Source organism: Diplotaxodon limnothrissa, linkage group LG16 (genome assembly GCF_057381915.1).
Source record: "Diplotaxodon limnothrissa isolate DT_005_m linkage group LG16, D_limnothrissa_male_GT1.1, whole genome shotgun sequence".
Taxonomy (NCBI): domain Eukaryota; kingdom Metazoa; phylum Chordata; class Actinopteri; order Cichliformes; family Cichlidae; genus Diplotaxodon; species Diplotaxodon limnothrissa.
In genome coordinates, this window is record NC_140611.1 from 22921140 (window position 1) to 22946650 (window position 25511).

General features: G+C 40.7%; 2 protein-coding genes across 2 annotated transcripts in view; one reads left to right on the forward strand and one right to left on the reverse strand.

Annotated features, from left to right (window-relative positions):
• Positions 1-12759, reverse strand: part of agps (alkylglycerone phosphate synthase) — a 28647-nt gene extending 15888 nt beyond the window's left edge. The window contains exons 1-10 of the mRNA XM_085374164.1: positions 12494-12759; positions 7046-7135; positions 5793-5883; positions 5585-5705; positions 5388-5462; positions 4465-4536; positions 3824-3903; positions 2605-2685; positions 1352-1477; positions 1118-1226 (exon numbers count right to left, since the gene is read on the reverse strand). Coding sequence (XP_085230290.1) covers positions 1118-1226; positions 1352-1477; positions 2605-2685; positions 3824-3903; positions 4465-4536; positions 5388-5462; positions 5585-5705; positions 5793-5883; positions 7046-7135; positions 12494-12759 — 1111 coding nt within the window. The remainder of the gene's footprint in view (positions 1-1117; positions 1227-1351; positions 1478-2604; positions 2686-3823; positions 3904-4464; positions 4537-5387; positions 5463-5584; positions 5706-5792; positions 5884-7045; positions 7136-12493) is intronic.
• Positions 12760-17272: 4513 nt separating this feature from the next.
• Positions 17273-23933, forward strand: nfe2l2a (nfe2 like bZIP transcription factor 2a). Its single transcript, XM_085374139.1, has 5 exons — positions 17273-17456; positions 20400-20645; positions 21262-21351; positions 21450-21641; positions 22625-23933. Exons 1-5 carry the CDS (start codon positions 17421-17423, stop codon positions 23843-23845), a joined length of 1785 nt encoding a protein of 594 aa, XP_085230265.1. The 5' UTR covers positions 17273-17420; the 3' UTR covers positions 23846-23933.
• Positions 23934-25511: the final 1578 nt, after the last annotated feature.

Consider the following 25511-nt stretch of genomic DNA (forward strand, 5'->3'; position numbering starts at 1 on the left):
TGTAGGTATTTGCCCACGGAGAGCTTATGAGGAGATGGGTTTTCAGCCTATGCAAAAATGCTCCCATGCATCCAACAACCCAACAGTGCAGAGCTCAGCTATGCGTAGGTCGAATGCTGATTGGCTGACAAGTGGGCTGGAACAGGGAAGGGAGCCACAGGCTTTTCACAGGAGTTCACCAGGAATGGGAGAAGCATAACCAAACATCCAAGATCTGCTCGGTTTCACTTCAGCTCTTTGTATGTTGTAACTTATGTGTATTAGTATGTTATAACTACTCTGCATCTGGCTGAAGGACCATCAACAACCTAACTGAGAGCCCACAGATCATTTGTACCAGATACTTTGGACACTGCAGTCATCTCACAACAAAAGTTTTTCTGCAGGGCTGTCCCGAGCACCCTACAGTCTACTAGTGCAGAATTATGTTCAAGCCATGAAGTGTAAAGTGCCAAACGTATTTAAGGCAGAGCAAAATTCTTTGGAGAAGATCTTTAATTCTGTGGTGGCCGAGTCATAAAGAGTAAAAATACATGTGGCTAGCTTAATTTGAAACTACCCATATATGGCAACTGTCAGTCAAAACATGACCTCTCACAGTTAATCTGCGCGGTCAGGACACAACTTCCAACCTTCAAACCCTGTTTCTTGGTATGATACTGTTGCTGAGATCAGTTTCGCTGAACGCAAATAGAGACTTCTGTAGCAGTCCCAGCCCAGTCGAGGAGCAGATTGCTGAGCTTTGTAGGGCAAATAAAAAGTTTGTATCCACAGCTGTTTAACATAACGATGCCAAGAGTCTCTGAACCTCTTCATTATGCAGGGGAAACCTGACATATGGCAGTATTCTCTGTGGGCATTCACAAGGACAGGACAGTGCAGATGGGGAGCAGAGGACACTTGCTGGTTCCTAACTAACACCTCTCCAGATCACATTTCCACCAATGCTAGTAAATGTGTAAGAAGCGGAGAGCATGAGAATCATCCTGATGTTACCGTTTTATCACAGAGGTTTCAAAGACACGCACACAAACCCACATTGACACGCATGTTTACACAACTGCACACACGCCCACATGCACTCCTGAACTGGAATAACGTGAGAAAGTCATCTAACCTTCCGAGCCCATGATGAAGTGGTGAACATCCGGCCCCGTGGACATGCGAGGTCCCTGACAGCTCTTTTCAATCACACCTTGTGGGGTAACCATCTTTATGTGGACAACCTATTCAGTGAGAACACAGCGATAAAGCAGCTTTAGAACCAAACAACACCTGCCCAAACTTAAAGACGTGAAGCCCACAAAACCTAATGTAATAATTTTCTTTCTACAGGTTTCTGCGCACTCACCAGGTCCTCAATGTTGCCATAGATGTTCTTCTTCATACCTGATGCTCTGGTTGCTACCCAGCCCCCCAGGGAGCTGAACTCCATGGAGTCAGGCTCGTGTCCTGTACAGTAGCCGCTCTCATTAAGCTGCAATAAAATGGAAAAATATAAAAAAAACATGTTTGTTTTTAACTTAAAAGGGAGCCAGAAATGTGTGGTAAACAATGATGTCGTAAACCCACGAGAATGTTTTAATAACAAGCGAAGAGAATGCGCAAGCAAAGGGAAAATATAATTGCACCTCTGCTGCTGCATGTCACTGCTCTAGTTATACCGCAATGTAAAAACGGCGGTTTTATGGCATTGGTGGTTTTATAATGGCCCAAAATAAACCAAGTGGAAAGACTGAATAAATAATGCACTGATCTCTCTCTCTTTAGTCTGACAGCAGCTCTGCTGTCATGTGCAAAATAATGCCTGTAAACTTGATACATCCAGCACACACAAGCCTTTGTTAGTAAAACTAAAATAATAGTAAGTTTTACATATTTATTTAAGTGTATGAGTTATGCAGGCAAGACTGCTTACACATTCCTCTTCCACAAAGAAAAAAAGAACAGAAAACACACTGTATGGCTTTGTTCCTTGCCATGCAGTAATAACAATGTACTTCTGAGAAATCTATTCATCAGATTCACTATCCCCAAGGCTTTGAGGAGAATGTGTAGGTCATTGGGAGCCCACACATTCTCCTTAAGGCAGACGTAGCACTGAAAGATTGCATCTTTAGGCGGAACATTCAACAGTAATAATAATTAAGATCTTAAAGTACAACAACAATGCTCCCCAGAAGCACAAGGGTAAAGTCAAGCCTTGTTTTATCACAGCATTCCTCTGGAAGGCAGTTTATAATGCAGACCCATCTGCTCTATGAAATCGGCCCAGTCTAAATGCAGAGGTGGAGTCTGCTTTAAATGCAGCTCACGCATTCCTCTACATCAAACGCCTGCTCCTTCTCCATTTTTCTGAATTAGCTTGATGGTGCCATCTGCTCATGACCACCGTCTCAGACTCTAATCTCTCCCCTTCAGCGCTCTGCTCCTACCGCAAACTCCTTCCTGCACCCTGTTAGATCTACTGAGCAAAGAGTACCAAGGTGAATGAGCACAGACAGCCTCCTAGGGAACAGGCGCACAGCTTGATTGTTGGCACAACGCTTTATATTAACGTAAGCTCTTTCGGTGAATTAAAATGGATGGGCGAGCAGTACTTACCAATCTCTCTAGATCCTGACCGACAATGCCAGCTTCCACATGGGCAGTTAAATTTTTCTCGTCAATCCACAGAATGCGGTTCTGTGACAAACAAACAACATGTCGGAGGACGTCATAAACATACATTTTATATTTCACAAAGTTTTTTGGGAGAAATTTTTTTTAAAGCCGTTTCCTTTGTGTAAAACGGCTGCTTTCAAACACATATTGTATATCGCCATGTCTGTCATCTGAGCTCTGCCTACATCTGTTATGTTGACTTAAAATATCTCAGACTCAGACATAAACATTGCACTCAAGAGCAGGCTGTGGAGACAGTCTCTTCACAGTTTGCTTACAACACGGTATGTTTTTCATCAAAACGTCTGAGGACGAATGTGTGCAGACAAGGATGGGAGACAACTGTCAGTTTCCCAAAGGCTTAGCCCTACCTATAGGAGGTCATAAATTAGTCCCCAGAGCTAATAAACGTTACGTTCCTACTACATTGCTCCTTTCATGTGGTTCAGCTGGAGACACCTGACCTCTGATCCCTGACACAGAACGCTGGTCACTGATGTCAGTGGCAGCAAACTCAATGAGTGGTGAGCTAGGAGCTTGTAGACAGCTTGCATATCACCTCTGGGTGAGCATGGATCAAAGGGCTTTACTGTACAGTGACAATTTTCACCACTTTATATTGTATCCGATAAAAGATTATCATGTTTATGGGGACTTGTTTGGGATTGTATTGAGATTAATGGCTAATTTACCAATTCTAACTCTGGCTGCACTCATGTTACTGAAAAAAAAAGATGTATATGGGAAAAAAGAACACTGGAAACACTCAGTCTCATAATGCAATAGCTTGTAGCACACACTAACAGTTTCCACTATTACTTGGCTGTTATCAGCTGATAAAAAGAAGGAATTCCTGAGCCCAAATAATGTACATGTACTATTACTACAATCATGTTTTGCCAAAAACACAATTTTACTTGACACATTTTTTTAGTAATCCAAACCTGAAGAGATATCAACAATAGACACAGAAAACAACACGTTGAATATTAATCTTAATATCCATTTCAGCTTATGGCCTGGTGTCTATGAATAAGTATACTGATCCAGCCTGACTCTCTCTCAGTCTCTTTTCAGATTATTGTTCTAACTTTAAAGATCAGATAGATTGATTTTAGTTTAGTTGTCCTTAACGCTGATCGCGCAGGTGTTTACGTACCATCTGTGAGGTATCCAACGACACGATGGAACGAGTTTCCTCTGGGGGGCACTCGAGGGCACTAGAGACACTAGTCCCTCCTAAGAGATAATAAAAACCACTGTTACAATAAAACTCCTTTTCACAGCAGTCATTTTGACACGTTACAGGAGGAAAAGCACCATCTGAATAGCTCATCCTTGAGGTGCAATATATAATTTTTTCTTATGGCACGTCTGCACACTTCAGGATTTCACTGCAGTAATGAATGACTGACTTTTATTGATATGATTGTCACGAACCTGTTCGCAAACTGCAATAAAACTAACAATACGTAAGATTTATTTCTCCCATATTATTAGCATGACATTTTTTAGTAGTGACTGACAGAAGAAAACAAACAAAAAAGTTACAATCATTTCCTATGGTTGTAACCACCACAATTAGTGCAGTGTCCACTGCTCTACTTTTAACAGCAGCATCTATAATATAGATAATAAAGCTTTCACTAAGCCCTCACCCACCCACATAAAAAACAGATAACTGATGGATGAAATTACACTATATGTTACAAGTTGCGAAATGCAAATAAACTAGAGCCCCATAGTAATTTTACATAAAAGCTAATTATGTAGATTAACGCCTTTGATTTCATAGCTCACCTCCATATGGCATCAAACAAACGTTGTGTTTGCATGCGAGCTCCACAATTTTCACTACATCATTGTGACAGTCTGCAAAAAACATAGAAGATTTGTTTTGACAGGGCATCCTTTGATTTGCCTCGGGCTTTCTTCAGGCTGAGTCAAACTGCATGAAGCTACACTCTCTTGGGTGGGACATGCTAGATCAATACAGATGTATTTTAACCAATCAGAGCCCATATACATTCACACTGGGGCAGTGAGTGAGTGGGATGAACAGCAATACCAAAGTACATGGATGTGCTTGACTGGCCTCGAGAGCTTTTAAGAGGCAGTGAGAAATGCTTACATTCTACTGCATTTGGGCATCCAATTAAACACATAGCGTAGGCCAAAGGATTACAGCTCCACAAACTAAACATCCACTTAAAATTCACTTGTAGAGGCTACCGAGGAATGGCAATTATAGCTCAAAACATCTACTGCACATTTAGTAGATGAGAGTGCATTTGTACGGTTGGAAAAGTTAAAACTTGGGATTAGCCACTGTGGATGAGAATGTGCCTACAGTTGCCTGGTGATTCGCTTCCCATTTGGGAGGCTGCTAATCAAGTTTCAACCATCAGTCAACATTTATTTGCATGATAAAATAGTGCTAGCCATAACAAGAGAAAACCAATCTCAGAATCATAATTCATGAGTGTACTATGCAGGGCCAGACTGTGGAGTATTGGGTGTCAACCGTCCTCCCCCTGACGCTTCTTATTAAGCTTCTACTCATACATATTAATATCCCTGCCGCTGCAGAGATTAACCCTTTAAATCACCTAAGCCAGTAGGAGGGATCAGTTATGCTATGTAGGAGGAGAAAAGCAGACACACAGTGGAAAGAAATTATATATACACATGTTTAACAGTGACAGCATAGCTTCTGAACTCACTTGGCCATACAACCAAATCTGGAACACGGCCAATTTTCCCCTCTCTCAAAGCAAAGATCTCGTGTAAGCAATGGCCTGGAAAAAAATTTAAAAATGAAATTACGTCACCATTTTAAAAATATTTTCATAACAAATGAAAAAAATGTTGCAAATTAAATTACAATTCACAGACATTAAAAGACTTTTTTCTGCCTTACCATGAGAGCGAAAAACCCGGTCTTCAGCGTCATGAGAGAAGGGAATGCCTGTGGACTTTAGCTCCTTCAAGAAGGCCTCGTTTAGAGTGGGAGGCTGGACAGCACTGCTATTCAGAATTGGCTTAAACAAAACAAACCACAGCGGTTATGGCTTCTGCACAATGCCATTCATCGAAGTCGCAACAAATAAACAGGAGCTGTTACTCACTGCTGCTGGAGTTTTGTGCTGCAGATTGGCACCGAACGTGCTTTCCATCCACTCTCTGAGGCCGGGGATGATCATACCGCTCAGCCTATACCTGGATTGTGTAAAAGAGGAAAGAAAGTTTGAATTACCAATTAAAAATAATCAACCGAGTCTCATGTATTAGCTTCAATGCAGCAGAAGTGAAACTCTGAAACTGAAAATATCTCCATGCTTGACTGGGCAAATTCATTTGGAGAACCAGACCTGTGGCTAATAAGAATACAGTATGAGATCTGAGTCCAGTGAGGTTATTAGACAAGCAGAGCAGCAGTGACAGTGCTGTTATTGCTTTTCCTTTACCATCACTTTCATAATTGTGCTGGTGTCACAGATTGGGCCCATCCGGGGACTATGGTGTACCTTTGTAAAATATATGCAGTATTTAAGTGAGGAAAAAAAAACCCCTCCTGCAGCAAGCGAGCCAAGGAGGACGTCACCCTTGCTTCAGCTGATATACAACACCCAGACAGCTTTTTTTGTTGGTAGGGCACGGAAAGCCCTGAGGGCTTTATGGTAAGTGCTTACACAGGAGGAAACAATTTGCTTGATAATACGTGCTCGTACATACTGTGCCAGTTCTCTGTTTTGATTGTCTCACAAGCACAGCTACCTCTCCCAGAGCTGTCTGTGATGATTACGGAAACAAGACCCACCTACACCTTTGCTCTTGTCGTGGAAGGCATGGATAAAGGATATGCAGAGGAACTGAGTAACAGTTGTTTCTGGGAATCTGCAGCAATTAAAAGTACGTTTTTTCTTACACCTACATTTGCATTTACCATCAGACACATGACTGCCAGCATAATATTCATCTTATATTTTTAAGAAATTGGTGAGTTGTTTCTGCTAATGGGCACCTGAGTGCTGAAAATCACAACCAGTGACCTTCTCAGATGACAATAAACAGTTTAAATGCCAACCACTAGGTGGCAGTAGCACCACATTGTTGTGAGCACACAGCAAGCACAGAGACAGCGACTGATTTTCAAAGGCTGGGTTCAAGTAGTGGGCTGTAAAAAAAAAAAAAAAAAAAAAAAAAAAGATCAATGCAAAGCTGCAGCCTCAAGTTACACAAACAGAATGAATGCTAAAGCTCAACACAGTGGCTAACACTAGATTAGAGGGAGTGGATGAGACCAAGTAATGACTGATTTTTCACCAACAGATAAGAATAAGCTTTACCTAAGAGTGCTGGCTGCTTTCTCATACTTTACCTTTTTCCAGTAAATTCTGCTTGGCCTTTCTTGTTGTACAGGAATTTTGAATCGCTGTATCCCCAGCCATTCCATTTCATAATCTCCTGTCTGTGAAAAAAATGAATTTAGGTACAAGTTAGGACTTGGGCAGATTATCACTCAAAATTACAATAGAACATGTGGGGATTATTCCAGGGTGTGGTGCCCTGGTTAATTTGCCATCCCAGTCCCTCTGGGCTGGATACTGGCTCAGCATCCTTCCTGACAATCTCATGATGTTATCTGAAAAGCCAGACATATAGAATATCCCTTAATCTTATTAAGCCATTCCCAGCTTTTCCATTAACCTGAGGTGGCTATGAAGTGGCAAATTTACAAAATGGGAGGCTGCAGACAGGCACACCCAAATGCTTTGCCCACAGGTTAGCAAACACATGGCTCTTTTAGTATTGCAAAGGCAACACATTCAAACAACTTGTCCATCCACAGAAGAAGTGAGCATACAGTCCTTGAGCTCCATTTAATACATTAGATATTTTACATTTATGGCACCAATCAGACATTTTTCAACGGCTACTTTTAACACTCCTCAGCTTTTTAGGATTAGACTTAAATGTGTGTGCTGAACTTCCAGGCTACACTTAACAAAAATGGCACGTAGACACCAACTACGCTTTGTGTTTTCCACTGTACAAACAGGAACCAAGTTGGGAACTAGCCAACAGATACTACGTGGCTGTGCTTGCTTTGCAAAGATGTAAATTTCAACAACTGTCACTATTCTGTTACTGTTCTGAGATATCAAAATACAAATGCTGGCTTTACCGCCTTATGACTGTACTGTACAATGCTAGTGTGCAGGGATAGCTCAGTAGGTAGAGTGGTGGCCCCATGATCGGAAGGTCGGGGGTTCGATTCCCCTGAACAGCTACCCTGAGGTACCCCTGAGCAAGGTACCGTCCCTACACACTGCTCCCCGGGCGCCCAATGGCTGCCCACTGCTTCACTGAGTGAATGGGTTAAATGCAGAGAGGGATTTTCCCCACGGGGACCAATAAAGTACACTCTTTCTTTCTTTCTTTCTTCTTCTTAAAGAAAGACAGCTGTACAACCATGTACAGATCAATAATCACGGGTCACTTGGGATGGCATGCTACTGTTGGCATAAAAGCCATTATTAAGATTAACACATGCCAAAATGGGGTTTTCTCTAAATTACGAGCAGGAGTGACACACTAAGTCATACTTTATTGAATCCTCACCACCACTGATGGAGTGTAATAGCTGCTGTACATGCGAAATAAAACTGTCTCCATAGCTGGGCATTGTGTTTGGCAGTAAGCCAGTAAGTACAGACTACTAACTTTCATAGGGGCGACCTTGGCTCATGGGATTGGGAAGCTCATCTGTAACCGGAAGGTTGCCGGTTCGATCCCCCTGCTCTCTCTGTCCTGGTCGTTGTGTCCTTGGGCAAGACACTCTACCCTACCGCCTACTGGTGTTGACCAGAGGGGCCGATGGCGCGATATGGCAGCCTCGCTTCTGTCAGTCTGCCCCAGGGCAGCTGTGGCTACAAAGTGTGTGAATGTGAGAGTGAATGAATAGTGGGTGCCTAGAAAAACGCTATATAAATGCAATCCATTCTTATTATCATTATTATTAAAGTACAGGTACCAAAAAACAGAAACTCTCTTTCCGGCTATTAAGGATTCCTAAATTGTGGGGCAGGGTTGCTTGGGTGGACATAGTCTGTGTGCACCCCAACTCTGTCTCCACACAACATCTGTTACATTCCTGTCCATCCTGGAAGCTGTACTTCTAAAAGTTTCTTCTTTTATCCTCCCTTAAAGATTTTTTCCAAGTGTTTCTTTCTAATCAAAACCTGGTCTAAAGATAGATGACGCCATTTGTTGTACAGATAGAGAAGCAAATCCGTGCAAACATTTCTGATCCATAAAAAGTAAAGTTGCCTTAAAATGATGCAATCTAGTTAATGTGATGGTCGTAGTGAATGAGGCATGCTTTGACTGAAAAATGCCTTCCACAAGTAAAAGCTGTTTGCTCAGCCCGTTTCCTGCATGACTTTTGCTCTTCGTACTACTTTCTAGTACCTAGCAAACAAAGCCCAAAGGCGTGACAGAAATCTACTTCACTCTCACGGAAAGATTACTACATGTGTGATGACACAACATCTTGTCAACTGCTGCTTTAGGAGAACACACAACCTGTACATCAAGATTCTTGCTTAAACATGCTTTTTAAAACAGAAGCTAAAATGCTTCCCATCACACACAAAGCCCCGAATGAACAGGATATAATCACATCTTTCAATGAATCTTACATTTCGTTTTTAATAAAACTTACAATTATGATTGGATCAGGTGACCCTAACAACCCCACCAGTTATGCTGGTATGTGCTCAGGCTGCTGGATTCCTGCCGTGAGGCATTAGGTACCTTTCCCTACTCTCCTCTTTCGCTTTCATTTTCCATTCATTTATAGGTTACTATTAGATGCCATCAACATTACTGTGCAAAAAGTCTTGAGTTGCCAATTATTTCTTTATATTTAGCATCCAAAGAGCAAGACCTTTGTATTTTTAACTGATTTTAAGCAATAGTTCTTCAGACTTCTAAAAGTCTTTTAAAGTTTTCTTTGGGTATTGGCTGTTTTTCACTCATTTTCAGCCCAGTTCTTGAACCTGAGCATATTCAGAGGAATTTTTTTCTGTTTGTTAATCCACTTAACATTGGGGGAGGGAGGAAAAAAATGATACTGCAGGTAATTGCTTAACCCGATTCAAAGACTGACTCAATCTTGTGGCAACATTTAGAGCAGGTTTTACTGTTGGTATGCCTGACAATCTTATTTTGTAACAAAAGAAAGTGAGATAACGTTATCTTACACGATAAATCTGACCTATGAATCATTTAAGGATAAAAGGCTGCCTAATCAACTAAGTTAACAATCAATTTTGAAATTCTATTATTAAAAACTTTTAATAATAAAAAATAAGCATACTAATAATAACAACTTGTATTTATATAGGTCCTTAAAAAACTTACCAAAAAACTTAGTAGCAGCCTCTCACAGAAACACATAATTATTTAAAAATTTAAATTGTATTTTTTGCAGCAACACAGTGATTCCCAACCAGCTATTACACAAAAACTTGGCACCTAACCTTAAAAAGTAAACTGGAGGAAAAAGTCGAGGACAAAAAAAGATATCTTTACCAGATAAACAGTATAAAAAAGTGATGTCCTTGAGAAACTGGGGGAAAAAAATCCAGAAAGGACCTAGCAAAGGACCTGAGAGATGTACCTGGCCCTTCAGTTCATCCATCTATTGTTCACTGAAGCCTCATTTGAAAGGGTCTCAGTGGAAGTGTGGCTGTCAAGAAGCCATTCTTAAAGAAGGGAAAGTGTGAAAAAAAAGACTGAGGTATGCCAAAATACACCAGAACTGGGCTGAAAATCAAGGGCTACAGGTCTCAGTGAGTGATGGTTACAAATGTGAGGTTTTTGGTTTAAATTGTTATCAATAGTACAGAGAAGGTCGGGAGAGGTGTATAACAATATACAGCTATCTGTAAAGCATGGTTAAGATTCTGTCATGTTTGGAACTACATTTAAGCCAGTGGTGTTGTCAAAACTGTGATCTACCAAGAAATACCATCTGGAAAGCATCTGATTGACAACAACTTTATTTTTCAGCATGACAATCATTCTAAACACACTGCCAAAGCAGTAAAAGCACACCTTATATATCTGGATAGAACAAATACACAATGCAAAACTATCAGGCATGGATTGGGCCCCCCAGAGCACAACATTACTGAAGCGTTGTGGGAACAACTTGATAGAAAATAGATGATGGCTGAACAAAAGGTAGCCATCATCAAAAAAAACCAAACAAAAAGCTCTAAATTTCCTTCAAGAAGCCTGAAGAACTATTCCCAAAGACTACTAAAAGAAATTACAAGAAGTGCTAAATAAGAGAGGTTAAGGTCTGTTGAAGAATAAAGGTGGTCATACCAAATATTGATTTTCAAGCTGTTAGAAATGTACAAACTGTTTTTGACTTATATACTGTATTTGCATGTATGTTTGTACATGTCTCGATAAATTCCTTTACCAATTTCATATTTGCCTAGCAAAATATAGCAAAAAGGGGTGATGCAAAACATTTTCAAATACCATATCCGCCACAGTTTGTACTTCATCATCTTTAAGCACCTCTGGCTCTGGAACTGTATGTTTCCAGTCTATGGGGACTAACCAACCTTCCAAGTGTTTCTTGTATTACGTGTTTGGCATCTCGCTTTGGTTTCCTCTCACCACAAGGAAATTCTTTCCCTAGTCTTACCAAGTAATTGCTGATAAGAGAGTCCCTGCGGCTTCCATTTGTAATGCTGTAGTGTCTTTAAATTACAAGATAAGCTGCCTCACTCTAAATGAGACACTAACAGGACTGAATGAAAGAAGTGTAGTTATACCACTGAAACAGAAATTCTCTAACACCATATAACTAGTTTAGTCTCACATTGTCAATTGATTCTTTGAATTATAAGTTTGGCAGATAGCTAGTGGCTGTGTAACTGTTTTTGCTTTGCATTTCCTCAACTATCAAACTATCACAAGTATAGCAGACAGGGGTATAAGACATAATATTTAGCCGCATTATCACTGTGTCATACTGGCCTGAAAGGGGCACGCATTACAAGGCCAGATGCACATACTTTTGCCGATTGTGTTAGCTGTTGTTATCTGCCACAGACACTAGATGTCAGTGCTCTGGTGGGGGTTCCTCAAAAGGCACTAGGCTGCTAATAGGTTGAAAGTCAGACCACCACTTGTCCTGACCAATCAGAGAAACGGAAGAGACAGAAGTTTCTCTGTCTCCTCTGACTGTTGTTACACTTTAGCTACAGGCTGCTTTACTATTTTACCCAAGATGTCTTCTCACAAGAGACAAAATTTTGGTGAACCTGCTAACGGGTCAACTCCAAAAAAGGAGAACCGCTTATCAACCCCACTAAATCGGACAGCTCAGTAACAGTTAATGAATATCAAATCGGATTAATCAAACACTAAGGACTTCACTGAAAGGAAACATAGTTACATAACAAATAAAAGAATGTACTTCGAGAGTGGATGAAAGTTACAGCTGGCAAACTTTAAGAAAGTCGACTTCTTCCTCCTACACTTAGCCGCACCCACCCCTTAGCAAATGAATGGCTGCTCTGTAGCCTAGAAACGTTAGCTATGAAGCTAACCAAACTCCGCTTCAGCTACGTTTCTAACAGACATCTATGTCTAGTGGGGAGACAGCAACCAGCCTACCGCTGCACGCCACCCAAATGTCTCATGTTTAGCTGGTAATGCACTTAAGTTTGACTTAAGAAGTAGCCAAAACCACAGCGGATAAGCCCCCCTCGTCCACCGCTCCATCACAGCCTCGTACCTCCTCCTCGGCACAGTCCTCCGCTCGCTGGAGACATCTAGCTTGTCTCCCTGGGCTTTGCACTCCGCGGCTAGGATGCCCGAGTTACCCTCCACCGGTCTCTGTAAATGTCCGGCAATTACACTCAGTCTTTGCTGTGCAATGCGTTGCCTGTCAGAGCTATCGCTGCCGCTGCTGTTGGACGCCATGCTGCTTCCGTGTTTGTACAGGAGGGAGCAGATCCGCGAGCTCCTGTCAGAGGTCAGAGCAGGGAAAGTGTGGCACATTCAATGCCTGTAGGAAATAACAAACCCCACACGCGAGTGTTAAATGTAAAAATTAGGATTTTAAAGCATACAATACAAAATAAATGTTGTTATTTTGGGTAAATTAATTTGTTATTAGACACAGGGCTAGTTTATGCATGAAAACGGTAAGTCGATTAAGAAAAGCATAGGTCAGCGCATTCTTTAAGGTTATTTTGAAGTTATTTAAACATGGACTGGTTCTAGCTTCCCAAGTATAAGCATTTTGCGTTTTTATAGATTTTAATAACACGTTTAGCTTTTGGAACTTGGATTAAGGATTTTCCACATCTTAGGACCCAAGAAAAGAAAACTGTTCACGATTCTAGGCGATAAGCATTGCACTTGTGCCTAACAATCTCCATAAGGTTCATACTATAAATAAATGAATAAAACATTTGATTTATTTATTTTATCCATCAACCTTTAAACGAACCGTTGACATCAATGCAAAGCTCCCACCTCATTCTGAAAGGAGTTACCGAGAAGTGTTTGAATGCAGCATTTAACTCGTTTCCCAGCATGCATTGCAACATTAGCGTAGACTGTAAAGGGCTGGTTCCATATGTTACACTTACTGCTGAGGCATCTTTTATATGGCTGAGTATACAGTTTGTGGCTGAGATAGTAAATGCAATTAGTTAATTATATAAAACAACTGTAACCCTTCTGTTTGGAATATTAAAGAGTTTATCGGGTTTATGAAGAAGCACTTATACCCTACATTAAACACCATTTTCAAACAAATGCATGAAAGTGAACAGTGGAAACATGCAATTCAGCAAACCTGTAAGTTAAGTATCAGAATTTTTTAATTGTCTTAGTTTTAGCCAGGTATATGTAAGACGAATCCAAATCTAAAGATTTAAACTAATCCTAGAACATCTGTACATCTGTAATGATTTCCCTTTACTGCGGCTGCATCATCACCTGTCTCATGTGTGCACTTTTTTTTGATGTGGTTGTAAAAACAGAGTAACTTGAAACAGTCAACGCTGTTTACCTTTCTGCTTCACCTCCACTCGATCACCTGACCAGCGTGACTAGCGCTTCCATATGGTCCACATGGCTGCTTTTAAACTAATGATTTGACACGAAACGAATACACCACAAGCAACATTATTGTGAAGTACATATCAATTAGGATTAAAGTACTGAAGGAAAGAGACTGTAAAAAAAATCTTAAAATAGAAACTTTATTTTACACAACATTTGCCAACAGAAACAATAAGACGTTCTATAAACTAAAATGTCCAGATGTTTGAGGTTTTATTTCCAAAAGGTTAAAGTATTAGCTTCCAAAACAAAGTTCTGTAATGCACTGACTGCGGGCAGTTAGAGTCTAAGTGTATCACAGAACTTTATTTGGAAAGCCACAGTGCCACCTCATAGGTTTGTCCTTGTGTGGAACCTTATCCTCCTCATAACTGGGTGCTCCTTCAACCTGCAGCAAGGCACAAAAGCAAGGGAAAACAGGACAGCCATGTTGTATTATCTTTTTTATTTTCACTATACTGACTGCACTGAAAAATATATAACAGAAAACAGCTCAAAATAGCAGAGCTAAGATCTAAATGCGTTAAGGACGGGCCTAAAGAAAGGCGAGCTGTTTGGTGGTTCCTCCCTAGAGCCACACAGGTATATAGCAGGCCAGGTGGTGTCTTTTTACACGCTGTTAGCAATACAGAAATGATTAAAGACCTAAATAATATTTGGGTGTGTGCAAAAGTTGATCCTGCAGTGCAACCTCCTCAGAAATGGTTCTTGAGTGTATTTACTTACCTCTTTAGTCTTGCCCATCTGGTTGCTTGCAAAGGTTACATTTTGCATCTACGCTGGCTGGCATATTTTAAGTTTTACACTGTTGCTGATACCTTTTTGAAAGGATTACTCCACTTCAAGTACCACCGGGTATAAATGAGTCTACCTGTTGAGCTTTAACAACTTTCTGAATTAAACAGTCTCTTGAGAATAACCCATTTACTAAAGAGTGATATGATAGCAATGAGGGAAGTTCAGAAGGCCAGCTGAGCTCCAGGAGTATTGAGTTCTATCAGTTTGAATGTAGTTGGAAACTTGGCACTTCATCAGCAACCAAATGACAGCAACTTCAGAAGTGCAGAAATAACGTTCAAAATCAACACTGCAACGTGCCAACCGGAATCTTAACGATTATTTCTTTAAGAAGTACGATTTTAAAGGCAAAGTGAGCTTTGCAAGTCATACTGTACCTGATATAGGTAGACACAAGGGACCAGCTGCAATCCAACACGAGGGGAAAACAGTCTAGATCATAAAATGCAAAAGATGAAAGCGGGCTGAGGACTTTGCACGCCACGGATAGATTCACATTGCAAACGCCTGTTTTCACTGCAGTTGATGTCCATCGGCGAACTTGCAGCGCTCTAATCGTAAGGTGGCCGCCGCCGCTTTTACCTTTTCTTCCCCCAGTGCTGTGCAGTTCACTATATGCAGCTGGAAGAATGTCGACGTGGAGCTGCCAAACGTGAACGCGTATTCAGGAGCGCGCACGAGAGGCAAAAATAGGCTTTTTTAGTGTAATTTCACGTAGTGGCACAGCGAGCTGCACTTTAGTGCGAGACTCTTCACAGATGGGTGCTACAACCAGGAACAAGTCTGTCTTATTACGCGGGCATATCTGAAAAGCCACTTAATGGCACCTCGGTTTCGAATTCTTACTAACGCCGAGGTTTCAGAATGATTCAAATGTGATTAAGAATGAGGGTTTTTCTTTGGGTTATCTTCCTCTTAATGTTCTTAAATAGGCGAATCTTAGATCGACTGCTACAACGTTTATTGCATACCTGTGCTCTCCACCAGTGTGGATTGAAGATTTACATCCTTTAGCCTACTTAGGAAGTGGGAAAGTAATAATAAATCATAACCCACATTCCAATTTTTGGAAAGGTCCGAGGAATTACCAATAACATTTAGCTGAATGAAAAGTAGTGCTTATGGAGAATGTCCTCTTTCATACTCTTAACTTGTTAATGGATATGCTTTACTGTTAAAATAGCATTTTAATGTTCTAGTTTGTCAAGGTGGATCAATGTTTGATGTTGTTATTAATGTTAATTATTAATGTTAATAATCTACAGCACATGTGGTGAAAGAAATCATTAGACTGTACCTTAATAAAAAGCAGCTATAAAACACAGCTAGAGTGATCCAATATCCTTATGCTTTAGAATATTATATTATTACTACTATTGATTAACTAGTTTCTATCTATCTATCTATCTATCTATCTATCTATCTATCTATCTATCTATCTATCTATCTATCTATCTATCTATCTCTCTATCTCTCTATCTATCTATCTATCTATCTATTGAATAAGTATTAAATAGCATAAAATGCATTAAAATTATTGCACTATATTCTATACATTTACTAACCATATGATAAGTGCCCCATAAATGGAGTAAAAAACTGCATATTTACTTACAAAATGTACTGAAATGTGCAGTATTTCGGTAAGCTTAGCAAATTTTGCCTAAACAATAAAACTATTAACATAACCTAAACAATTTTTCTACACCCTACACACTACAGTACCTTCATATATGTACCAGTTTCGAAGAATAGCCTTTTGTGCATTATAATGGTTAAAACTTTAATATATTTTTTCTACACTACGTAATACAAACATATATGTTGATAATGGAAAGGAATTACAGATCTGCAAATCTTTGAGATTCCTCACTTACACGTTTTAGATCATTACTTCAGTTTTGTTTAATTTTATGAGAAATAGTGTAACAGGGAATAATTTAGCTTGTAGCACATTTAGTTAACCCACTGTAATGATTCATTACTTGACAGATGAAGATTTTCCAATTAGAGCACCCAGTGAATTATGGCAGAGTCTGACTCCCACACCCCAACCTCCTCCCAAAAGATGTTAGTAACAGTTCCACCCATTTGAACTAGTATCTCTTATGCACCTACCTCCCCTCCAAAAACAAACAAGCCAATAAACAAACAAAAACATATAAACTAACAGGAATCATTCTGCATTGGGACTTTTACCACATATAGGTGGGTGTTCTGTTTCTCTCTTTATGATTTTGTGATGGTCTACCCAGCTGCACAAGGAACATCAGGGCCCCAGGGTCTCCAGCTCCACGCTGGTCACGGTCACCAGCAGGGGGAGGTATGCACCAAACAAAGTCTGGTCACATCAGTGACGAAGTTAAAATACAAGGTACACATTTCTTTTATGAGCTGGCATACATAAAGCTGTCTATAAACGAACGATATAACATGTTGCAAATTACGTAATGGTTAATGTATTATAAAATGTTTAACTTACACATAAATATGTTGTGTAATTTTTTTGCGTGGCAACTATTGTGTTCTCCATGCGCACGCACACACAGTCCTTATCTCCAGCCCTCATAGGCCGCTGCGAGGGGGACGATCCCGGTGGGGAGGGCCATCATTTCCGTAATGCTCATTAGGTTTGGAGGAAGCAGCACTTCTCGCCGCTCAGCTCCCGTGACGGACTATATCGCCTCCAGACCGCTCGCCATTTTTATATCCAATATAAGGAATAACTCACAAATTTTTCAATCATACGGAGTTTTTTTTCCCTCAAAACCTCACGACAGAGCTCCATAATGATGGAAATGGAGGTGATGCATTCCGGTCAACAGGTAAATAGAGTATTTCTCTCTAGAAAAGATTAGACAAACTATCTGACATTGACTGTCAACTTCCTTTTTAATGCGGGCTATTAGAGAGATAGACTTTATGTAAACTTTTATTTATCAGTTAAATTACAGCTAAATTACAGTACTAGTGTATTTACGCCGGTGTTACAGACGTTATAGCTTTAAAAGTGTGAGGTAGACTACGCCGACAGGCTGTCTTAGAGTTAGACATGTTAACTGTCTTTCAGTTCTGCAAGTCATCCACTTGTGACGCTTTTCCTGGACAGGAAAAAATCCCCATTAACAGAACAGGTTCAGATATTAGTGTTGTGATCGATTGCCCGAATAAAATAACAGGTTATTTTATCCTGGCAAGTTAGACAAACAGAACCTGGACTGTGTTGAAGCATTTGTCGTAACTGTGTCATCGTCTCCCCCTGCCCACCCCGCCCTCCTCCTGCTCAAAGCATGTGATCCCATATCTGATAGCTTTTATAACCACCATGAATGATTTCTTTTACTGCTGCTTATGTCTTTGCTGTGTGTTTTACAGAGTTAATAAAAAAGGACCAAATATTACTAGACCTGTTCTTATACACTGAATGAAAATATTGAACTTGGTTGAAGTTTATTTTTTCCTGTGACATGGCCTCGCATCTTTAGTGTTTCGCTAAGCTTGTCATAGGTGAGGGTCAGTGGAAGTACAGTTGACTGATGAGGGCCCAAAGGGCTGTCCACTGAATGGTGTTGAAAAAAGGTATGTTACAACAGCAGGTTCGGGTGCCTCTTTCGGGGCCTTGTGTTTAACTGTAGATAAGTAAATGAACAACCAACACTAAAGGCTTGTTAAGTTTAATATGTATCTCTGGTAACTGTCATTCTGAAGGCTCTGTGTGTAAAAGCTTTTTTGACTGGTTTTTGTGTGGCATCAAGGTGCAGGAAGTAGTTTTCTCAGCCTTCCCCCCCCCTTGTTCTGGTGCCGGTCCATGTCTTGTGGCAGTTGATTGTGACACCATTACTTAAGCACACCCATATTCACAGAGCCCAGTTGCCATTAATACAGAATGTGCTGTTTATAAAGCTGCATTATAACAACAGGCTAATTTAACAACCACACTGAAATCACTGACTGACAACAGTCAGTTTTTTGGCCTTGCGGTGGTTGTTTTTTCTAAAGGACTGGCGTGACTTGTCTGATGAGCTTATTAGGTGTGACCAACAGACAAGAGTGTTCTTTCTTTCTTTCTTTCTTTCTTTCTTTCTTTTCTTCTTTTTATTGTTGTTTGTTAGAAAACATCAGCAACCTCAAGAAGTGAGTTTAGACATCCCACACAGACATTTTAAGGGACTTCCTCATTCCTGTACAAACCATAATGTCTAGTTGTGTGCTCACCTTCCAACCAGCGAGCAGCCTTAGTAATGTGTAATCCTTCAGTGGTCATAGCTCTGATGCAACACAGAGGCAAAGAGGGTTAGTGGATTCTTTTTTTTTTTTCTTCAGCACCACAACTGTAGTCAGGAAAATGGTGTCAACAATGGCTTAAAGTATTTATAGGTGCTCATATGCCATTATTATTAGTTTGCGGAGGCTTGTGACTCATCCTGTTTTTATTAAAAAAGAAAATTGAAGAAAACATTATCTGACAGGGTTTTTCTAAACAGTCCCACATCCTCCTTATTGTACATTGTTCTGCTTTGTTCTTTATTCTCCCTGAGTTCCCTTTTGGTGTCCTCTAGGCTCTCTCTCTTTTTTTGTATTATAAACCCAAGCTCATAAGTAATGTTTACACCCAAATCTGAGGCACAAACAAGTCACATGCTCATTTTTTATTTTTTTTTGTGTAAACCAGTATTGCGGGTTTATGTAACATCCTTGGGCCTTGTGAAACACTTTCCTTCTGTAAATAAATTCTGCTAAAAGCCCAGAGAAGGGGCCAGCATAATTTATCTTTAGACATCCTTGTTTAAAAAGGCAAATAACAATCGGCAAGTTAGGGGAAATCTACAGGAAATGGTACTAAAATGTCATCGCATGCTCTGCCTAATGTGTAAATATATGTAGGACAAGACTATTATTGTGCTAAGATAATTTAGTAGTACTTGTAATAGTTGACTTAAATACCTAGTGAGGGTGAAATTGAGGAAATAAGCATTTTAATTTCACTCAGTATGACATTATGACCTCATAGTGTGATTAGGTACAAAGGTACATTGTAACACAAACCCTTCTGAGACCTTACGCTACAGCGTAAGGTCTCAGAAGGGTTTGCCGTAACCTGCCGTAACGCCTTTGCCGTAACCTGAGCACCTTCAAAGAACTGTAGCTATAGGTTGGCATCAATGTAGCTGTTGCCAAATAGGCAAATGTAAATGCAACACTATTATACATTTACCGCATAATCATAATTGACGAATTACAGTGCCAATTCTACTTTGTTTATATGTTTATATGTTCTTCGCTCATATGTTCTTCACCAACCATAATACTGTATACTATGGCCACATTTTCTAAATGGTGTAATATGATTTAACTTCTAAACTAGTTTGGAACCATCCTTTAAATCTGAACTTTAAGTACTCGCTAAAAAACGATCCCTGGCTGTGTGGGAGTCTGAATACGCCAAACAAATTCACACTTCTGCGTAAGCAGTGACTACTTCCCTTCACTGGAAAAAGTATCAAATGAGGATATGTGTCTTTTGCTGGTGTGTGGTGACAACAGAGGAAGGAGAGAAATGCGTTCATTATTCATGCAGTTTCTGTCCCTTGACATTAGTGCCTGTGTTGTTGTCGGTGATCAGATACTGAGGGACAGGGTGTGGCAGGTGCAACAGTCACGCTTCGCAGCAGGGACGTTCTGTTTGGCTGCGATGCTCAGAACACTCCTATGCAGGACAGCATGGCTGCTTGCAAACTCTGTTAACCGATCTGCGGCTGTCTTTCTAGGACATGGACCTGATTGACATACTGTGGAAGCAAGACATTGATCTTGGTGCCAGGCGTGAAGTGTTTGACTACAACCACCGTCAGAAAGAGCATGAGCTCCAGAGGCAGCGAGAGCTGGAGGAGGAGAAGAAGCTGCATTTGCTCCGGGAGCAGGAGAAGGCCCTGCTGGCACAGCTACAGCTAGATGAGGAGACGGGAGAATACATACCTCGAGCCCCGCTGCAGCCTGCCGTCACACCTCTAGAGGTAGGTACACAGGTACATACACGCTCCATCATTACTCATGTCAAAGGTACACCCCTCCCACCTCATTTTATAGGCTCTGGCTGTGTTGTAGCTAGGTTACCACCTCATCCTGTGTAAATGCAGCAGCGCAGGTTGGACTTCAGTTTTGCATCAGTGCTCTGCAGGGACCTGAGCGCTATAAATACACAATCATGTGCTGCTGTTAAAACATGGTGTGCCAAAAAGCTGGAAGATGCTAGATGGTAAAAAGTAACACAAGGTATTTTAACTTCTGGGGCGATCGTGGCTCAAGAGTTGGGAGTTCGCCTTGTAATCGGAAGGTTGCCGGTTCGAGCCCCAGCTTGGACAGCCTCGGTCGTTGTGTCCTTGGGCAAGACACTTCACCCGTTGCCTACTGGTGGTGGTCAGAGGGCCTGGTGGCGCCAGTGTCCGGCAGCCTCGCCTCTGTCAGTGCGCCCCAGGGTGGCTGTGGCTACAATGTAGCTTACCATCACCAGTGTGTGAATGTGTGTGTGAATGGGTGGATGACTGGATATGTAAAGCGCTTTGGGGTCCTTAGGGACTAGAAAAGCGCTATATAAATACAGGCCATTTACCATTTACCATTCTGTTGCAGAATGCCAGTTTCACAGAAACAAGTGACGCCATGTCATTCGATGAATATTTGCAGCTACTGGCAGAGACGTTTCCTGTAGAAGAAACTGAGGTAAGAACATTGATCAGAAATTAACAGAAATGAACCGCGTGATTGTTGGGCATCGTTTTTAGCTGTATAAAAACTGTCATATCTGTTTTGTCTCCTAGAACACTTCAGTTTGTCTGGACACACCTGCTGTCTCAGCAGCCATCAGCAGCAACATGATGATGTCCCCCGAACAACCAGCTCCATCACCTGCCACCCTCTCCCCAGGACAGCTGCCACCACCAGCACCACAGGGAATGCCCCCAGATTTGGAGGAGGCCTGGATGGAGATTCTGTCCCTCCCCGAGCTGCAGGTATGACACAGAGATTCTACGAACTCAGCGACATGGCATTTCGTGTGGTGGAACAAATACAAAAAGAAAAAAAATGGATAAATGGCAGGAGCTTGACATTAGAAGACAAACAGTTGTTGTTTGCTTTAGGAATCCAGTGCACACTGCTAATTCCACTCCGACTAAATTTCATCATCTAGACATTTTACAGCATTAGAAGCATGGTTGCTCAGGGGTTATATAATTCATGTGATTAATAGCCACTAACATTTTTGCGCAGAGCCAAAAGATAGCTTGCTCAGATCAGGTGTGTCTTCAAATCTTTGCTTAGTAGCAGAAAGGTGAAGTCATTTTCATTAGCTGCTTTATCAGCTCTGTTTCAAGGCACCTCATATTTGCATTAGCTGGTGGGTGGAGCATTGCACCATTAGTTGCCTTGACCTTTGACTGAGTGGACTGGGCTGCGGTTGTAACCACAAAATAGAATTGGCAGGACTAATCTAGTTAGTTGGTGATGATACTAAAAGTGTAGACATGAAAGCTGAGTGGAATTGTGCTCAAACTTGTAAAAGCTGCTTCATGAAGATAAGATATTCTGTTTACAGCAGTAGGAAGTTCTGACATTTCAACAACTGGATAGTTTTGTTAATCACAGTAGGCAATCTTGTGCTAAAACCAGCTCTACCGGCATTCAGTGGAGCACAGGGAGCTGCAACAACTGAACAGCTCAATGGTTCAGACTTTGTTAGCTGAAACCCTGTTTAGTGATGATAACAGATTAAGAAGGAGAATTTAATAGAGTAAAATTATACTTATAAAACATACTAATCTTAGGTTTCAATATTTCAACAATGAAACCACTTAATAACAGTCATTCAGTTTTGAATGTGTGATAAGTCTTTTTTTGTAGGCTTTTTAATATCCTACCACATAAATGTTGAGATTTTTTTAAGCCGTACTTAAAATGAGTGCATTTATTTTAAAATTGTAATTTTTTTTTGTAGGAATGCCTCAACATGCAAATGGAGGACACACTGGAGACCACAACCTATCCCCTTCAAGACAGCCCTGAAATACAGAATCCAAACTACTCTTTTTACCCCATGACAGATGAGAAAGCAAACAGTTTAAATGTCGATCCCACAGAGTTTATGAACACATTTGACAGCTCCGTTCCCAGCATGGCTCCAGCTGATGGCCTCAGCCCGATAAAAGTAAAAACCTCTCAATTAAATGGCAATTTAGGCGCAGAAAGTTTCTGTAACATATTTTATCAGAACACTATATTGGAAGAGAGCAGTGGTCAGCATGAGCTCGAAGGAAACGAAAGTGCTGCCATGTCCGATGTCCCGAAGGAGGCCCCCTTCACTCCCATGGATTTGTACAGCCTCTCACCCGGAGATGCCTTTGACAGAAGCAAGCAAAATCTAATAACAGAACAGCCAGACTCAGATTCGGGGATCTCTACAAATGCAAGTCCTGCAAAATCTGCATATGGAAGCGAGTCCTTTAGATGCAGCGACTCGGACATGGAGGAGATGGACCAGAACCCTGGCAGCGCAGAATCTGACTACTCTGAGATGTTTTCATTAAATTTCCAACCAGATGACGCACACGCAGCAATTTCCGTATCTATACCATCTCAGCAACCAAACGAGCACGAGAAGAATCCCAAACATAAGGTGGACCCAGGAGAAGAGAGCAGCCACAAGAACGCCCCCTTCACCAAAGATAAAGCGAAGAAACGCTCTAATGTGCGTCTCTCCAGAGACGAACAGAGAGCCAAGGCGCTAAAAATCCCCTTTACCGTTGACATGATTATCAACCTCCCCGTTGATGATTTTAATGAGATGATGTCAAAACACCAACTGAACGAGGCCCAGCTGGCCCTGGTCCGCGACATACGCCGCCGCGGAAAGAACAAGGTGGCAGCCCAGAACTGCCGTAAACGCAAGATGCAGAACATAGTGGGTTTGGAGAGTGAGCTGGACTCGCTGAAGGAAGAAAAAGAGCGCCTGCTGAGTGAGAAGAGCAAGAACATGACAGACCTGAAGGAAATGAAGTGGCAGCTCAACAACTTGTACCTGGAGGTCTTTGGCATGTTGAGAGATGAGAAGGGAAATTCCTACTCCCCATCAGAGTACTCCCTTCAGCAGTCAACGGATGGCAGCGTCTTTCTCGTTCCCCGCATTAAAAAGACTTTTAAAAGTGACAACAGACACTGATCTCCTTTGTAATATGGTACTTCATTATTATAGTATACTATACTATGCAATAACTTTGTAGTTGCTCAGCTTTAAGCGTTAATAGCTCAGCAGAACTATTGTATAGTTTTTGCTTTCTTGAATGTTCTACTATTTTTTTATATTTTACTTCTTTTGTACTCCGACACCTTCACAGATTCTTTAACCAATAGTTTGTAAATATAAGCACTGAGATTGATTAAAAAAAAGTTACTGTGTTTGTACATATATATTGTATATATATTATATTTCTGTATGCTAATGACTATTTCAATCAGTTACTTATTTTATAACTTTATCCTTATGATTTGCTCCCCTTTTTTATTCTGATTTCTGTGCTTTGAAATAAACTATTCATATAGCTACTTAGCCTCCCGCTGACTGAAAACAATATTGCGTGCTATGCTGCAGCCACAGCCCACAACAGATTGGTGCCAGATGGATATGTAGTTTTAAGATACTATTGCATAACCTACTTCATGTTCAAGACCGTTCCTGACATGAATGCTTTGCTAAAGTGCTTACAGCGCAGCAAATGAATAGAATTTTGTAAAGACACAAAGACGTCACTGGATTGAAATGCTTTCACAATCTGCTCAACTTGTATAGGAGCGAGCTTGTTTGTACAGTAACCCAAATCTTTTTATTCTATTAAAACTCCTGGTAAAATAACTCACACCCACGGCATTCTTTATGACGCGGTACAAAGGGCACAATTGTCAAGGTACAGTCGAGTATGCTCAGCGCTAAACATGAATGACAAGTCCACAATACTCCAACGGGAAAGTGCATTCAAAGGCAAAGCCTGTTGCAATCAATGTGCCCCCACGCCATGCACTTTCACACACAGACTCTCCCCTTTGGTTGTCAAGCCTGTTTTCTGCACGTGGCAAACAAAACTGGAGGGTAGAGTTTAAAAAAAAAAATTCCAAGGACACACGTTAATCAAATAATAAAATGCTCTGATAACATTTACTCTGAGGAATAAAGAAACAGTTTAAGAAATAAAACACTCATATCATGAAAAATCCCTTTATTCAAACACATAAGTCAAACGTTACATATTCTGCTTAGCAGACAAAATGGTTCACTGGTGTGCCCTTAACAAATAAGTTTTTCTTTTCTTTCCTTCGTTGACTCGCTCTTTGTCTCTCCTGACATGAGGCTGGTTATTTTACATGCCTTTGCAAAGATAATATCCTGGGAGAGACAGGATAACAGTGGGCACCGTTTTTGGTTTTTATACTGAGCAGTCTAGACATAAAGTATGTGGAATCAAAACATTTGACACCTAAACTTTGTCCACCTAGTCGCAACACGACCAAAGTATCACAAACATGAATACATATAAATCAGAAATAAGTTAAAAAAATAATTAAATGTCAAGTTTATTTTTATGCATTTGATGAAAGATCATTCATCACTTCTAAAAACTACACGGTATATGTGCCGTAGGAGGACTTGTCATGATTATGGAAACTTTACAAAAAGTCCCTCAATTTGCTGGCTTACTTGGCTACTCTGAGAACTGAAACAAATGGAAGCACTTTGTAAATGGCCTGTAATGGAAAAATACTATGCTTTCATCTATTACACCAATATTTGAGTATACTCACATTTAATGCTATACGTGCCTGTGACCCCTGCT

Coding starts and splice junctions, on each gene's coding strand:
- nfe2l2a (XM_085374139.1), top strand. CDS start 17,421: ATGATGGAAATGGAGGTGATGCATTCCGGTCAACAG. Junction 21,352..21,449: donor TTCCTGTAGAAGAAACTGAG/GTAAGAACATTG, acceptor TTTGTCTCCTAG/AACACTTCAGTTTGTCTGGA. Junction 21,642..22,624: donor TGTCCCTCCCCGAGCTGCAG/GTATGACACAGA, acceptor TTTTTTTTGTAG/GAATGCCTCAACATGCAAAT.